The sequence below is a fragment of the Ictidomys tridecemlineatus genome, chromosome 4 (genome assembly GCF_052094955.1).
Source record: "Ictidomys tridecemlineatus isolate mIctTri1 chromosome 4, mIctTri1.hap1, whole genome shotgun sequence".
Lineage (NCBI taxonomy): Eukaryota > Metazoa > Chordata > Mammalia > Rodentia > Sciuridae > Ictidomys > Ictidomys tridecemlineatus.
This window is the reverse complement of record NC_135480.1, coordinates 50,269,782-50,288,234: the sequence shown is the minus strand read 5'-3', so window position 1 is coordinate 50,288,234 and position 18,453 is coordinate 50,269,782. Positions and strand designations below refer to the sequence as shown.

At 32.2% G+C, this 18,453-nt stretch overlaps 1 protein-coding gene across 3 annotated transcripts in view; it reads left to right on the top strand.

The window, feature by feature from the left end:
• The window catches only part of Usp47 (ubiquitin specific peptidase 47), a 111,900-nt gene that overhangs the window by 39,041 nt on the left and 54,406 nt on the right, over nt 1-18,453 (top strand). For all 3 annotated transcript variants that reach the window (XM_078046481.1, XM_078046482.1, XM_005326794.5), the window contains exons 2-8: nt 89-292; nt 3,090-3,203; nt 4,754-4,892; nt 6,329-6,425; nt 10,909-11,054; nt 11,748-11,827; nt 14,674-14,823. In XM_078046481.1, the coding sequence (XP_077902607.1) occupies nt 89-292; nt 3,090-3,203; nt 4,754-4,892; nt 6,329-6,425; nt 10,909-11,054; nt 11,748-11,827; nt 14,674-14,823 (930 nt within the window). The remainder of the gene's footprint in view (nt 1-88; nt 293-3,089; nt 3,204-4,753; nt 4,893-6,328; nt 6,426-10,908; nt 11,055-11,747; nt 11,828-14,673; nt 14,824-18,453) is intronic.

The following is an 18,453-nucleotide window of genomic DNA, read 5'->3' as shown; positions in this document are numbered from 1 at the left end:
TACTTATGAAAGATTTTTTGGATATTATGGTTATATTTCTTTAAAGATAAATGGTATTTAAAATATTTTTTTTCTTTTTAAATTTCAGATAGAAAATGCTGCTGAAGAACCTAGAGTCTTATGTATAATACAAGATACTACTAATTCAAAGACAGTGAATGAACGAATCACTTTAAATTTACCAGCGTCTACTCCAGTCAGAAAGCTCTTTGAAGATGTGGCCAACAAAGTAGGCTACATAAATGGAACCTTTGATTTGGTGTGGGGAAATGGAATCAATACTGCTGATATGGTAAAACCCCAGACTTAAAGCATCTACTCTTAAGTTGCTGATAATGTCATTATAGCCATTATTATTGTTGTCACTAATGATTTCATAAGTCCTGGATATTAATGGTATCTTTAATATCATAAGCACAAGTATAACAGCTGCAGTTAAAAGTCTGTGTGCAACTCAATAACTGGATCACTCTTCTTCCCTTTGCCTCCATTCTGGATTCAACATTTGTTGTCCTAAAGTTTGCATAATGTCATGTCATCAGTTTTTTCATTCATGAAAGGTGACTATCATAATATTGTGTCAACTAAAGAAAAATTTACTAAATGGAATGATGTTCATTTTATATTTTTAAATAAAAAAGTTATGTATTTTATGATCCTATGTTTTAAATAAAAGAAAAAATGTACATAGAAAAAGAAAGAAGTGTAAGGATATGTATACCCCATTGTTAAGAAAGGTTATTTCTAGGTGATTTTTATTTATGTATCTATGTATATTTCTGGGTAGCTTTAAAATATGTTTATTTTTCTGTATGAACATGTGTAGCTTTTGATTTTAACTTTCAAGCTCAAAATCATTTCTTTATTGGCTGCAATACACTCAGGTATCTTTTACGGTATGTTTCCTTATTTCAATCTTCTACTTGTTCTATTAACTATTTCCTTAATTGTTTATCTTTATTTATTGTACTTAATTTACTTCTTTCATAATGTAGCATTTCCTCTGATGTTTAGTGGTTCTTGTTTTCTACTCATCTTTATATTTGAGAGTCTTTGTTAACTTCTGTATGGATGCTATTTAATAATGTACTATGTTCAGTTTCTGGGTTTTGTGAGGAAGGGGTGGGTCATGCTGCAGGCTATGATGTGTTTATAATTTCTCGTGGAATCAACTTGTTATGACTGTGGTTTTGAGAGGTGATCAGTACCTAGCTGGATAGCACTGCTCTGTCCTACTGGCAAAAGGCCCATGCTTGACTCTGACAGATAAAGGGAAAAGGTTCTGTCTGTCCCTTATCCAAAGGAAGTAAAGAAGAGAGGCTAAACTGATCAGAAAGCCTTTTCCCAATTGCTCACTCTAATGCTTCTTTGGCTTGTACATTTTCACCTTAGTCTACAGTTCCCTACCACCTTTATCTCCACCGTAGTTTTCTATAGGCATTTTGGGCTATGGTTTCCTTTAGTGTTGTTTTTCCATAGATCTCATCTTCTTTCTGTTTTTTAATGTCTCAGAACTTCTGGTTTGTTAATGACACTTTTTATTTTCCTGCTCTGCTGCCAGATTTTTCTTTAAAAAACTACTTTTTGATATTGCATCGAGTTTAGAGGAAGAATATTTCTAGACACACACATGTAGGTCACCATTTGATTTGATCCTATATTTATTTTTACTATGAAAATAAATAATTGTAACTACTGAAAAAGAAAAAAAAATCCTAGAACCCTTGATAGACATCTTTCCTTGGGCCATTTTGATAAGGGAACTAATCCCATTCATGAGGGCTTCACCTTCAAGACCTAAAGGCCCCAACTCTTAATATATTTAGAAATTAAGTTTCTACAAATGAACTTTGGAGTGATAAGCATTCATATCATAGCAAAAACTGATCAGTTTTGCATGGGAGAGTTGTGAAACAGACTTTTGAATTGGATTTCCTTTGCATTATAGAATTGTATTCTAAATAGTCTTTTTGGTTCCTGTCTCTCAGTTTGACTTTTACCCTGCATATTAGAGGGTAAGACCTGCAGTTATCTTAAATCATAACACTAATGTTAACTTTTTAGTTCAAAAGCCTTCAACCGTTGCTCACTGCCTACTGTTTAAAAATCAGATTCCTTGAGTTTAAGACAAGCTGGATTGGTCCTTTAAATCTTTGGTAACTCCCAGATATTAAACTAACTTTTTAACACAAATTTCCATATATTTTCATTCTCGTTTTTGCTTATATTACCCTTTCATATCCTGTGTCATTGTTCTGTTTTCTGGGAAACTGCCTCTTAACAGCAAATGAAATTGTATATATATGCATATCCCCATAGTATTTGGAGGGCATAATTTTAATTGGTTCCTCAGAAGAGTCAAAACTGTTTGATGTTTCTGATTCATCTTTTCTTTTTTCTTTTTCTTTTTCTGCAATACTGGGGATTGAACCTAGGGTCTTGCACATGCTAGGCAAGTTCTTTACCACTGAGCTATATCTCTAGCCCCACACCCCCACCTGTTTTCTTTCCCATTTTATTTTGAGACCAGGTCTTGCTAACACACTCAGGCTGGCCTTGAACTTGGAATCTTCCTGTCTTAAGGGCTCTTTCTGAAGATTATATTGCATTGGTTACATTTTAATTATTTTGATTGGGTTTTTAAGTGTGTTGCTTATTTGAGAATTCTCACTACTTTTCCATCAAAACATTTATAGTTACATAAAATTATCTTAATTTTCATCAAAATGATATAGCATACATTTTAAAGAACATGGAAATAGAATGTAGATTTTTTTTTTTGTGTGTGTGTGTGTGTGTGTGTGTGGTACTTAGCATTTTTTCTTACTTTACCTTTTCTGTCTTCAATTTTTTAGATGTTGGGGAATGTGAGCCTTTGGGATAGCTACTAGTGTATGCACTGTCACTGAGCTTAGCCATCCCAGTTTATGAGTGAATGAGTTAATTCCAAGACTACATGAACAGAAATTTGACAGAATCATTACTGAAAAAATACTGTTTAAATGTATATATGTGTGCATTTGTATATTTTTCTTATTGTTATAAGTAATGTTTCTCATAATCTGAGATTCTGTGTTTTATGCCTGTAGGCTCCACTGGATCATGCCAGTGACAAGTCTCTTCTTGATGCTAATTTTGAGCCAGGAAAGAAGAACTTTCTGCATTTGACAGATAAAGATGGTGAACAACCTCAAATACTGCTGGTGAGCTTCTTATAAAACCCATATTCATAGTTTTTTTTGTCACTGTCACCCCCTATTTTGGAATACAATTTTCCAAAGGAAGGAGGAAAGATGTTTTATAATTTGTATTAAAAATTATTATTTTATATTGGTTTGCTCTAAGCTCTGAATATCCATGGCACCATTATTTGTATGAACAGTCTGTTACCATATTCATGTAAACATGGGTTGCTGTATTCAATACCACTGCCACACCAGAGATGGGAGTAGGTCTAGAATAAGTTAAAACGAATGCTACAAAGATTTCCTGCATTTCAATGGCCTTTCCTTTGGTTAAGCATTCACTTGGTTTTTATGAATCATTGTCAGTGTTTGTCATTTGTGTGTGTGTGTGGCTGATTCTATTTCCACTTCCCCATGCCTCGAAATCCCATTGCCTTCTTTGTAATATATAAGTTTGATGCTTTGTTTCTATATATTCTTTTAGTGTTTACCCCAATTTACATTTATTTTAATAAGCTTTCCCACCTTGTCCTGTAGTGTTTATTCTAATAACTCCCGCTTTGAGATGTATTTTCTCAGAGTTCTGATATTTGAAAGCATTGAGGGAAACTAAAAACTATGGAAAGTAAATCTTGTTGGATAGTTACATGTATGTGGGATAAGAATATGTTATAGAGGATGTGAGTTTAAAAACGATTTAGAAAGTCTTGTCTGATTTAACTTACTCTTTCACATATCAGGAAAGCAAGGCTCAGAATTTATGGATTAAGAGCTTTTTTTTTTTCAGTACAGCTTTGCTCAGGAAAAATTGTTTTATTGGACGCTTTTCATTTAGAATTCTCTTTGGAATAAAAACTTATTTTTGGATGATAGATAGTAATTAAATAGAGTGCATCCATACTGAAAGCTGTTCCTTAATCTCATCATTTATTTTCATGGCATCATGAAATTTTGATTAGTATGAGTGATATCAAAGTCTAAATTAGCTATTAATTTAGAGATTTCTAGATTCACAATTTGAGGATTCATGTTTTAAAATGTAGAATTATTCTTCAATTCTGTCTTAATTTCTTTGCTGTTTTTATTCATTAATCCTTTTCAACATCTTCCATGTTAATAGAAAGTTTGTTGTTAGAAGACGTGGGGTTACTCCAGCTCATCCAACAATTACTAAGCATCCCCTGCCTGTGAGGCCTAACTGGTAATGATTATGTAAAAATGAATGGTAGACTCTGTCATCAAGGAGTTCACAGTGGTGCTTTTGTTCTATTAGCACCAAAAATTTATTTTCTTGTGTAAACAGAACATTTAAACAAGAACTTTAAAAAACTTAGAAAGTAAGCACTATTTGGAAAGTAACATGAACACCTTTCCAAAGGGTTTTATTTCAAACATCTTCTAAACATTATTGGAAATGGTGAGTGTGTACACTTCTTTGAATGTCTTGATTGGAACAGTAATAGTAATGTTGCATCTTTTTTTTAATTGCCTCAGCAATTAGTATGTCTTTTTTTTAAATGTTTCAGTACATTTATTATTCACTAAATATTGCTTATGCTGCCTTTTAGGAGGATTCCAATAACATGGACGACAGCGTTCATGACAGGTTTATAGGTCCACTTCCAAGAGAAGGTTCCGTTGGTTCCACCAGTGATTATGTCAGTCAAAGTTACTCCTATTCATCTATTTTGAATAAATCAGAAACTGGTAAGATTTATTGTTGTTATAGTTTCATAAAATCATTGGACATTAGACTTTGAGTAGTCTTTGTAATTTCAAGCCTAATCTTCTCATTTTATGGGCAAGCAAAGTTTGAACAAGAATATGGTCTTTCTTTTTCCTCAACTCAGTAATGTGGACAGCATGTTTTTACTATATTGTTACACCTCTATTTAGTAATAACGTAAAAGATATTTGATTTTGTATTTTGAAATTCTTTTTTTTTTTTTAAGAGAGAGAGGGGGACAGAGAGAGAGAATTTTAACATTTATTTATTTTTTCTTAGTTCTCGGCGGACACAACATCTTTGTTGGTATGTGGTGCTGCTGAGGATCGAACCCGGGCCGCACGCATGCTAGGCGAGCGCGCTACCGCTTGAGCCACATCCCCAGCCCCCCTGAAATTCTTTTTATAATTTTCTGTTTTGTCTCTAATCTTAATTTTTTAAAGTTGACTTTATCTGGAATTGGAAGTCTTTATTATCTTCTTTTAGATTAGAATAGACTCAGGAATATACTTCCATTTTGAAATAGATGGGCCATGTTTATTTTACTGGGTCTGTTGTATCTTGTAGTTAAATCATGTTTGAAATGATTCACATCATTTAAAACTTTCTGTTAGCTTTGTTTCTAAACATGCTTTAACCAAATTTCTGAATTTTTTCAAATTACAGAGCTAGTTAAAATGCTTTATTTATATAAAAGTTTTATTCATTTTTTTATATTTGAGGTTGATTAATTGCATAGTGAATGTAATCTAGATACTTTAACATATTTCATCTTTCAATGAACATTTTCAATAGGTAGTATTTTCATATTGAAAAAAAACAGAAATTGGGGTTCAGAGAAGCCTTTGCACAGCTAGTTAATGGCATTTCATTCTAGATATGGCTTCAGAACCTTAACTCGTAAAGAACTCTAAAATTGATGATTTAAAATACTGTATTAGTAAATACTTACTATGAAAAATACTATAGAATTACTTTGCAGTTTTTGTTTTAATGTGATCTATAAACTTTCATTTACTGTATTGTATAATTAACATAATTTCTTCATAACTCAACATTTTGTAGGCTTAATAGCTTGCTTTTCCTGGAAGTATAATATAAGCCTTTGATGTTTGGTATTTGGGATAATTTGTATCAGTTGAATGTTTCATCATATACCACGAAGAATAAGAGAATGCAAAATTATCTACATAGCTCATATATTAGAAAAGGGATCTTTATTAAGTGCTACTGGAAAAAATGGAGATAATTTCTAATTGAGTAACCCTAAACTATGAATTTTTATTATGTTGTAAATTCATATTGTTTTCTCTTGTTATTTTTAGTCTAAATGCTAATTTATATATATATATATGTATATATATATATATTTATATATATATATTTATTTATTTATGTTTGTGTTTTCTTTTCAAAGGATATGTGGGATTAGTAAACCAGGCAATGACATGCTATTTGAATAGCCTTTTGCAAACACTTTTTATGACTCCTGAATTTAGGAATGCATTATATAAGTAAGTATTTAAAACTATTTTGTAAGTAAACTTGATATAAGAAGGAATACACAGTTTTTAACTAATTTTAACTAATTTCTTGTATTGTAAAGTTTGTAGCACTTTTCCTTTTTCAAAATAATTTTTTATTCTTTTTAGTTATACATGACAGTAGAATGTATTTTGACCTGTTATACATACATGGAGTATAACTTCCCATTCTTGTGATTGTACATGATGTATAGTTATAGTTATATTGGTCATGTATTCATATATGAACATAGGAAAGTTATAGCTGAATCATTCTACTGTCTTTCCCATTCCCATCCCTCCTCCCTTCTCTTCATTCCCCTTTGTCTAATCCAATGAACTTCTATTCTTCCCTTCCCATCCTCTTGTTGTATGTTAGTATCCGAATATCAGAGAGAACATTTGGCTTTTCGTTTTTTGGGGAATGGCTTATTTTAGTTAGCATGAGTGGAGGATTTCTTACTTCTTAAGTTGCAGCTTCTTGAATATTATAAAGGGAAAAGGATCTTGTGAAAGACCGACCTGTGAAATGTTTGGGGAGAAAGAATCAGAAATGTACAGACAACAAAAGGATAAAATTTAGGGTAGTAGGATATTTAGGTAAAATTTAGGCATCCTGCTGGTAGCTGTAACATTTTTATGAAGAAGTAAATAGGTTAATCGGCTTTTGAAAGAATTTGAATATATAATGCATACACTTATTTTTTTTTTTTTACCTTTCAATTTAAGAATTCAAGGATTAGTTTTAATTTGTAGGCTTTGTTTCTAATTAAAATAAAACACTGCATTCTTTTCATGTGTGCCTCAGCACTGCAGTTGAATCCAGCACCCATTGCATGCTAGGCCAGCACTCTACCACTGAGCTACATCCCCCATTTTTTCCCAACTCTTTTCTTTTCTTTTTTTTTTTTTTTTTTAAAGAACTCATTTATTCTGGAGAACGTTTCTTTCTTTTTAAGAAATATCTTTATTTTGTTTATTTATTTTCATGTGGTTCTGAGGATCTAACATGTGCGAGGCAAGCGCTCTGCCACTGAGACACAACTCTACCCCTATTTTTTAAATCTTATTGTAAATAAGGGTCTCTCAGTGTTTCTAAAAGACTACATCAGATTAAATAATATCCTACTGTAATACATTTAATATACCTTTGCTTTGTATATTTTCTTCAAGATATATATAACTTATTTTTTTTAAAGTATGAATAAATGAACTTTTCCTTTTTTACTTTTGAGAAACATCTTTGAAATTATGGAAATTTGTAGTTGAATTACTTTTAAAACTTTTATTACTATTGGCTGTATTGCTTAAACGTTATATTACCAGTAACTTTGTCACTTGAATTTACTTGTAAAATTTTGACATGTACTTGTTGCCCAGTAATATTTATTCGTGGGGCACTTGGCAGAGAAGGGAGTTCAAAATATAATCTTTATTTTTGAGTAATTTACAGATCTTCCCACAATAGCAATATTTGTATTTGTGAAACAGTTTAAATAACATTGAAGGACAGCTAAAGGCCATGAGAATTTAGAGGGAAGAGAGATTAATGAAACTTGATGTGGCTTAATGTAGAACTTGAGGTTGAAACTAGCTATGGTTTGGCCAGATTGAGAAGAAAGAGGACATTGCAGACAGGAAGATTTTCAAAAGTGAGTAATAAGTTAATAATAAATGTTATATCAGGACTATTCTGAGTACTTTATTATATTATTTACAGACTTAGTTCTCATAATTAACTATGAATTATGTGCTGTTTTTACCCCCATTTTACAAAGAAAGTAACTGAAGGCACAGAAAGGTTAAGTACTTTGCCCTGGGGAATCCCAGAAGCTTGTTTAACTATGAGTTCTAATACCCTTAAAATGGTCTGTGAAATTATAGCACTGTGGAGAAAAATAGGAGCACAGCCAGGGCTGTTTATTCAGCAAACATAGTTATGTGCAAAGTATTCTATTAGGCATAGAGATGACAGTGTTGAATAAGACAAAGTCCCTCCTTTGGAGCTGTCTTTGGTAAATCTGTGTAAATAATAAATAGCTCATTTTACACTGTCTTGTATGCCATGAAGATATATAAAGCAAGAGTAATTTGGAGATTATAACTGTCAGGAGGTCACAGGGGTTGGAGTTGGGTCACAACTTTGAGTAGGAAGTTAAGAAGGGAAATACCATGTAACTATCCTTCACAGGAGATGGCCCTGTAAAGATCCTGGGAAGAGCATTTAAGGCATAAGAGCTGCAAGTGCAGAGAGGCCTTGTAGGAACCAAAGTAAACTATTATGAATGGAGCCTAATAGTGGGTGTGGGGGATGTTGGAACATGAGCATAAAGTCAAAGAGAAAGGCTACATGCATTGGAGGTAGAAAAGAGTGAAGTATAGCAAGTGGCAGAACTATTCCTTAGAGCAATGATGTTGTTTCGTAATGTAGAACTGAGGACCTTGCTGAATTACATAGAGTAGGGCTAGTATGAAGGGATAGTTTTGTTTGTTTTCTCTTGTTCTGTATTGGCCAACAGAGACCCTTCAGTTTTGATTTAGAGGCTTGTGATGTGTTAGATACATCATTATAGGAAAATTTACATGGTGCATTGTGAAAGATTGATTTGAAAGAGACATCTGCCATTTAACCAGGCATAGATGCATCAGAGTCAGGATGATGATGGTCACAGTGGTTACATTATGATCAGTGAAAACAGATATGACTTAGTAATAAACTTTAATTAGTAGTAAGGGAAAGGGAAGAATCAAATGTGGCACCAAATATTCTAACTTTAGATAACCAGAAGTAATAGCAAGTAATGGCAAGATTTAAAACTTTTTAAGGTATTTGTACAGAAATAAAAGGACAGATAAGAATTCAGTTTTATATTACAGTAATTCCTTTTCTCTAGTGAATTTTCCTTACAAGAAATTTAACCATTCTCTGTAATTTCAGTGATCCCTTAGAGCTAGTGAGAGAATTTTAGATTCCACAGTTACAATTCAAAATACTTTCCTTTGAGGATAACCAGAAGGAAAGGGAGGTGGGGATTAAATATAGAAGGGGAGAGGGTTAAAGCAGATGTGATATGGGGTAGAGGTGTTTGCAGGAAGCCTTGAGAAGAAAAAGCGAGACACACTTCATTGTTATCTGTGAGACAAGGGGCAAGATCACAGCTAATTTTTTAACTCCTAAAGTAAGAAAAAAGTTGAACACTTTTATTAAGAGGACTGTGTTTTTTCAAAATTGAAAAAGTTTGTAAACTGTAGCCAAGAAAAATTAATGCTCAAGCACTCTTTTGAAACTAGAAAGCAAGAGTGGAAAGTACAAAAATAATTTATTGCTAATTTAAGATCTACAATATTTTTACTATTGTTCTTAATACTTTGCTTTCATTGTCTTATTGAATATAGAATCATCTTGAGAACTTTCGTGAGTACAGTAATCAACTTTAGTCCCCCAATCTTATTTCTGTCATGAGTTCTTAAGTTCTTTGGTTGCAGTTCACTTGCTATTGAGACAATCTCTGTCCAGGAATGAATGACCATTTATAAATTTGTGAGCGTAAAAATCTTACCTGAGGGCTGGGGTTGTGGCTCAGCGGTAGAGAGCCCACTTAGCATGTGCAAGGCCCTGAGTTCAGTCCTCAGCACCACATAAAAATAAATAAATAAAGGTGTTATGTCCAATTACAACTGGAAAATAGATTTAAATTTTTTAAAAAAATCTTACCTGGATTATTTTATTTATTTATACAGTATTCCCTTTTTAAAAAATTTAATTTGGAAATTATCAAATATTCAAAAATAGGGAAATAGTATAGTGAATCTCTGTACCCATTACCCAGCTTTGATTATTATCAATTTGTGAGTAATTTTTTTATTTATAACCCTCTACAATGATTACTTGGAAGGCCCATCCCTATTGTATCTTCTGCAAATTATATCACAGTTCAGTGAACATTTCCCTGATTGCCTTCATTTTTTTTAACAACTTGTTAAAATCTGGATCCAAACAAGATTCGTACATTGCAATTGATTGATTAGATTCCTAATCTGTTTAATCTTTTAAAAATTCCCTTCCATCTTCCAAATTTATGTATTGAAAACTGATGTTTTTTGACCTATAATTTTTCCACAGTTTGGGCTTTGATGATTGTGTACTTTCAAGTCATTTAATATCATTCTGCATTTTTTGTAAATTAATAACTAGGACAAGAGTTTAAATCAGTTCAAGTTTGACTGTTAACTGTTATGTGAGTTTTACCTCTCATTCTTAAGTTGTTGCCAACTCATGATTTTTCTTGTTAATGTCTAAAGTTCTGAATTTATAAATTAGAGAAAGACTAATGTTTCATTAAATATTATTACTTTCAGATTATATTCAAACTGTATCTCTTCTAGAATTAAGATCTTATATAACTGTGATTTTGATATTATGCTTTCAAAAAAATTATTTTATAAATAATTTTCAAATATTTTATTTTAATAGATGGGAATTTGAAGAATCTGAAGAAGATCCAGTGACAAGTATCCCATACCAACTTCAAAGGCTTTTTGTTTTGTTACAAACAAGCAAAAAAAGAGCAATTGAAACCACAGATGTTACAAGGAGCTTTGGATGGGATAGTAGTGAGGGTACTTATTCTCTTGTAATATAATGAGTATTTCTAATATTCAGAGGAATTCTGGAGGACAAAAATGTTACACATATATGTAATAACAACTTGATTTTCTTTACTTTAAGCCTTCTCATTTTTGCTGAGATTTTAAAGCAACTTGTTTTTAAATATTTAAGCTCTGAGGGGTAAATTTTTGGTCAATCAAATTCTCTTATAAAATAAGTTTACACCCCATTTTTGACAACTTAAACTAGAAATTTTGAAGATTTTTGCTGTAGAGTTTTTCCTAATACATTTCTTAGCTCTGCAATAAAAAATAACAAATATTATAGCACCAGAAAGTTTATACTATTTATGAAATACTGAGATCTCTTGATTCTTTTCTTTGTGATTGACTTCTCATGACTACAATGTGTATTTTGGTGTTGTTATAAAATTTAATATTTTTTAAAGTAGACATTTCTATATTTTAGCCTATTGGTTTTTTTGTTTTTTTAAAAAATATTTTTTTATTTGTCGATGGACCTTTATTTTATTTATTTATTTATATGTGGTGCTGAGAATCGAACCCAGCACCTCGCACAAGCTAGGCAAGCACTCTGTCACTGAGCCACAACCCCAGCTCTGGCCTATTTGTTTTTAAAGAAAAAATTAATTGTTCATTATACTGTTTATTGCTATTTTTAATTAATTTTTTTTCCTTAAATAGCTTGGCAGCAGCATGACGTACAAGAACTATGCCGAGTCATGTTTGATGCTTTGGAACAGAAATGGAAGCAAACAGAACAGGTAATTCCTCTCTCTGAAATTGAGGGGCCTTTTTCTAATCAATCATTCTTTAGTTTAAAGTAATTTTTATTCCTTTGGAATGTTTTAAAACTTGGGCAGTTAGTTCAGTGGTTGAGCACTGAATGTGGAATTGAAATTACTAGTTTCTCTATTGGCTATCAACTGAGTCATAAACATCTTCAATAAACCATCCTAGACCTCACTGACTTTATTTTAAAATAATAAAATTGGGCTGTATGATCAAGAAGGTCTCCTTTAACTCTAAATCATATAATTTATATATATACACATACACACACATATATACACATATATACTTTACATGTATGTACACATATATATTTTGGAAGAGTGATTTTGAACCATATTTCCAGATATTTACTAAGTAAATTATGTCTTATAATCTTATAACATTCTAAAATATATTCATTCAGCATTTCCTTCATTTTAACCAATGAAGTGTAGACATACACTTTTTTAATATTTATTTTTTAGTTGTAGTTGGACACAATACGTTTATTTATTTTTATGTGTTGCTGAGGATCGAACCCATGGCCTCGCAGTTGCTAGGCGAATGCTCTGCTGCTGATCCACAACCCCAGCCTTAGACATGCTTTTGACACTTAGGATCCTCATTTATCGTACCCTAATCTTTTCCAGTGGAAGGACAAGTGGGTTAGGAGTGGGAAGAACATATGAGACATATCATTGGAATGAGGACTGAGTCTGAGTTAAATGGGAGTCAGTATCTGGAAGTATTTTATTATCATAAAAAAGTATTACAGGGATAAAAGTGACAGAGTGTATAAGGTAGCTTGGAGAGTCTGATTTCTGATTAGAAGTCTTTCAAACACTAGATTATGATCCATTCATGAGTTAGGAAGTCAGTTTAGGGAATCTCTTCCAGGACTTTCAAAAATGGAACAGAATAGGAAAGTATAAGAGAGCATCACATAAGTAAATAAGGGTAAGTATTGTTTTATAAAACTTTGTTACAGTTCTGTGTGCAAGTTCGAGATATAAGCAGTTTCCTTATATAGTGATTTTGGTATGCAGTGTGCGAAAAACAGTGGCTTGAACCTCTTTAAAACACCCTCCTAAGTGCAAAACGCATAATCACATGACTAAGACAAGTTAATGATGAAAGCTTCATTAAGTAAATAGTATTATGATAGACAGCAGTGGTGGATCCATTTTGTTGTTTTTGTTTGTTTGTTCTTTTGGGATATACATGACAGTAAAGTGTATTTTGACATATTATACTTACATGGAGTATAACTTATTCTAATTAGGATCCCATTCTTGTGTTTGTACACGATGTGGAGTTTCACTGGTGGTGTATTCATAAATGAACATAGGAAAGTTATGTTCGATTCATTCTACTATCTTTCCTATTCCTGTCCCTCATCCTTTCCCTTCATTACCCTTTTTCTAATCCACTACACTCGTAGTCCCCCACTTGTGTGTTAGCATCCATATATCAGAGAACATTTTGACCTTTGGTATTTTGGAATTGACTTATTTCACTTAGAATGATGGTCTCCAGATTCATCCATTTACTAGCAAAAGTCAAAGTCATTCTTTTTTTTTTTTTTTAAGTTGTAGATGGACACAATACCTTTATTTATTTATTTTTTGAGTGGTGCTGAGGATAAAACCCAGTGCCTCACACACGCCCAGCAAGCGCCCTACCACTGAGCCACACAACTCCAGCCCTAAGTCATTCTTTTTTATGGCTGAGCTATAGTCTGTTGTGTATATATACATCACATTTTCTTTAGGATGTATTTGTTTTGAAGGCTTATAGGCCTAGACATTTTAAGAAATGTAAATTTATGAAAAAAATGAATTATATAATACTTTCTTTGATCTGTTCTTGCTTGAGATAATAAAAAGTATTTTAAGTTCATTTAGTGATTTAGTTTCTCTATATAGTCCTATGGGACTTTTTTAGTAACTTTATGTAAATGGTATTAGGGACTCTTTCTTCTTCATAGGTCTGAAGTTATCCTTCCTCCTTGTTACATCCCTCTCTGTGGGTCACCACTTCGATTAAGATCAACCGGGCATTTCTCCTGAGTTCCCAGGTTTTGGTAAAAAAAATATCTAGAGGAAGACATTCATATGGAGGGTGCTTACTCAGGGAGTTGCCTGCCTATTTTGAGCCAGAAGAGCCTCAGTGGCTATGTTTGGGGACTAGATGAGAGATCCATTCTTTTAGGTGAGGATAGTGAGGGAGATAAATTTTAAATTTTTATAAAAATTTCTAGACATTTATATCATTAATGTATAATATTTCTCCTTTAAATTATTTTATGTTATTGAAAATTAAGAAGTTTTATTTGTATCAGAAACTAGAAAATATGAGTTTATAAATCAGAAGGTAATTATTATGAGATTATTAATATGCATATGTGAAACTATAAAACACTACTAGTGAATTCATCTACAATATTATTATTATGCCTAAAGTGGTAGTTTAGGATGTATTCTGATCCTAATGAAAAGAGAATATGATAATGCATTGGTAACTGATTTCATCAAAACCTAATTTAGTAGTTGGTTGTTTTAGTGCTATGGAGTATTGAAATAGTTAATTTTTGCAGTTGACTCTTAAATTAGTATTGATCTAATTTTATCGATTTTTAGGTGATTTTTGTCAAGCCTTGAATTTTCTCTATAAGATTTTGAATAAATCTTACATTAGAGCTTTTTAAAGACTTTACTATTAAAAATCAGTATCCTTTTGTAACTCATTCTAAAAGGCATGAATTGTGGCGTATTCATATATCCTAAAAATTACTTCTAAAGAATAGTTTTAAAACTGTAAATGTTCTTATTTTTAGGCTGATCTTATAAATGAACTATATCAAGGCAAGCTGAAGGACTACGTGAGATGTCTGGAATGTGGTTATGAGGGCTGGAGAATCGACACATATCTTGATATTCCATTGGTCATCCGACCTTACGGGTCCAGCCAAGCATTTGCTAGTGTGGTGTGTACCTTTCAGCTGACTGCTTGTGTATCCTTACACAGAATACATAATAGCACAGTGGTATAATCTCTTATATGGTAAGTATCATCCTAGATACACCTTCTTGGGTTGTTAGTCATTCCTGCATTTAACATAGCAAGATCTAAAAGATATTTGATCCTTCAGTGAGTTCTAATAGTGCATGTATTAAGAGGGAAAGTAAATGCCCATGTACTGCCTCAGGGCTCAGTGTTTTATTCTTTCTGATAGGTAATTAGATGATTTACCTTTATCCTTTTTTAACCACTCAACAATTTATAAATGTTATTTTTGTAGCCCTTTTTTACATTGGAAAGTACTTTTTGGTGGGGGACTTTTTTTTAATACTTATTTTTTTAGATGTAGTTGGACACAATATCTTTATTTTACTTACTTATTTTTATGTGGTGCTGAGGATTGAACCCAGGGCCTCTCATGTGCTAGGCACGCGCTCTACCGCTGAGCCACAACCCCAGCCCCAAGGGGGACTTGTTTTGATCTGTATATTTTAAATATTGGAAAAAATAACACCTTGTTTTTATGACAAATAACAAATTTTTTAAGAAACATCCACATTCTAAATATTTATTTTAAAAATATATTTTATAAGCCCAGATATTTGAAGAATCAGATCTATACTCATCTAAATTATTATTGATTTTTAAATTTATTAGTATTTTATTATGATTATTTTTTATGGTACTGAAATTGAACCCAGGAGCAGTCTTCCACTAAGCTACATTCCTACCCTTTTTATTTTATATTTTGAGGTAGGGTCTTAGATTTCCCAGTCTGGTCTTCAACTTAAAACTCTCCTACCCCAGCCTCTTGAGCATCTGGGATTATAAGTATGCACCACCATGCCCAGCCACCTTAATTATTCTTAAACTATATAAGTATATAATTGTGGGATTATCTAAGGTTTTTCTCATTCCTCCTCTTGGCATCTATTTCTTAATTGTTTTATCTTATTATATTTTATCTATGTGTATGTGTGCTTACTTAGACAAAAGGAGAGTGATGGAAGGAGTTGTTCTTCAGAAACCTTTATTTGAACTGTTATGTGCCAGAGGAAACTTCTGGAGCTAAATGAAACATATTTAAAAAGTAGTATTTCATCATATTATCGTTTTGAGTTTTACTTACACTATTATCAAGCTAAAGGTAGCTCTTAGCTAAAATCAGTGTTTTAAAGATATAAAACACTGATTTTTAAAATAGTGCCACAAGGATGATTTAGTCCTCTGCCCTGTGTGATATTGATTCCTTCTCTCTCTCTCTCTCTTTTTTTTAATAGTACTGGGGATTGAACCCTGGATTGCTTAACCACTGAGCCACAACTCCAGCCTTTTAAAAATATTTTTTATTTGCAGACAGGGTCTCACTAAGTTATTTAGGGCCTCACTAAGTTGCCAAAGCTGGCTTTGACTTTCAGGTTCTCTTGCGTGAGCCTCCCAAGTCACTGGGGTTACAGGAGTGTGCCACCAGACCAGGCCTACTCCCCCCCCCCTCCTTTTATAATAGCTATTGGGAAATAATAAGAATTTTTAGAATCAGTCAATGGGAATTCAAAATCAGTATCTAAGTAAAAGATTTTTTCTTGATAGTGTGAGATAAGTCTCTTTATTGCCAAAACTTCTCACAGTCTGCTTCCTGAATACTTAGAACAAAAGTTTTTGTTAAATGGTTAGTAGTGCCCTTTGTAAATTGCCATTCTAGTTTATTAAATTGGCCTTGATTTGGATAGCTAGTTTTGTTTTCCATTTTCATTTTGTCTTATTTATTATTTTTTTGAACTGTATTTTGGCAGTTTGAAGTAGAAATATACTAAAAAAACCACCAAAAAAATTATTAATGTTTGTCTTTTAATTACTGATTTTTAAACTAATTTTTAAGTATTGACATTTCTCTGACAAAATATACTAGGGAAGTATTTGGTAGTCAGTCCCCAGTGATGGCCACTATTTTTTTCTACCTTCTCTATTAAGGTATTTTTTCTTTTTAATATTTATTTTTTAGTTTTCGGCAGACACAACATCTTTGTTTGTATGTGGTGCTGAGGATCGAACCCGGGCCGCACGCATGCCAGGCCAGCGCGCTACCGCTTGAGCCACATCCCCAGCCCCCTTCTATGAGTTTTGACAAATATATGACAGATGTATCCAGACAGCTTTCTTTTTTTTTTTTTTTAAAGAGAGAGTGAGAGAGGAGAGAGAGAGAGAGAGAATTTTTTTAATATTTATTTTTTAGTTTTTGGCGGACACAACATCTTTGTTTGTATGTGGTGCTGAGGATCGAACCCGGGCCGCACACATGCCAGGCCAGCGCGCTACCGCTTGAGCCACATCCCCAGTCCCCTATTAAGGTATTTTTTTATGAAAGATTTTTTCAGTTTAATCTTTTATTCATTAATTGAATATTGAGAAAGATAGGTTTTTTGGTGCTATTATGTTGGGATTTTATATTTGAGCATTCAGCAAATATAATTACTTAACTTAGTCATTATTTACCTGCTGATTTGCCTCCATTGTGTTGAGTGTATTATAGATACAGCAATGAAGTAATTTGGAGGATACTTTAGGAGAAGTGAACAGTATCAGAATTCTAAATGAAATTTGCCAAGGCAGTATCCTTCACCAGTGTTACGGGTGGTGGTGGTGGTGGTGGTGGTGGTTCAGTGGGAATTGAAAGTTACAGCTATGAAGCAGTATGTGAACAGGTTTATAACAAACATGCACTAATAGGACTTGCAGAAGGGAACTTAATACTTCTTAGACTTTGCTGCAATCTCTTGAGGGAAATTACAGCAGGTGAAACTACCCAAGATAGGGGTTCTAAGGAGGATACTACCTTCAGAGAAATTTAGTTAGAGGTAAGTGATTTCTCATTACTTTTGGATTTAAAACCTATAAGCTATACTTCTTCAATCACAAATATCATACAACATCTAAATTAATTTTATATCACTGTTTGCCATTGTGTATTTTGTAAATTCTGTGTTTTAAAAATAATTTGATTTATAGATTGAAAAAAACCTACTTAAAAGAACCATTATAAAATTGCTAATTCAGGCTCTTAAATTTGGCCTAAATTTTAATTGAATTCTTAAAACTTATTTTTCTACCTTTATTAGTGAATTATAATATTTCTGTCTTAACGGATATATTCACACATTCACTAGTATATACATGCACATACAGTGTTGGTGATTATGATGCTCAGTTTATTTTGTGTTCTGTTCAGTGAGCCACAATATTTTGGCTATGTGTATAAAGTCTAATTAACCTGGTATTTAATTTCAGACAATTAAATAGCTTAAAAATTAAAGTGTTTATTTTTAACTTCAATCTGAAATATCTAATATCTGTAGTTATATATCTTCATGCTCAATGAATTAACTTGGATAATATTTAAGATTAAAATACAAATGAAATTAGCACTCAGCCAATTTATCATTTTAACATCTATAATCATTGTTTTAAATTTTCAGCATGAGATGATTTTATAATGAATGCTAAGAGTCTCTTACAATTTAAAAAAAGGTCATCATATTATTTTTTATTCAGTTTTTTTAAAATTATTAAAACGGATATTTATTAAATTTCTGATCTT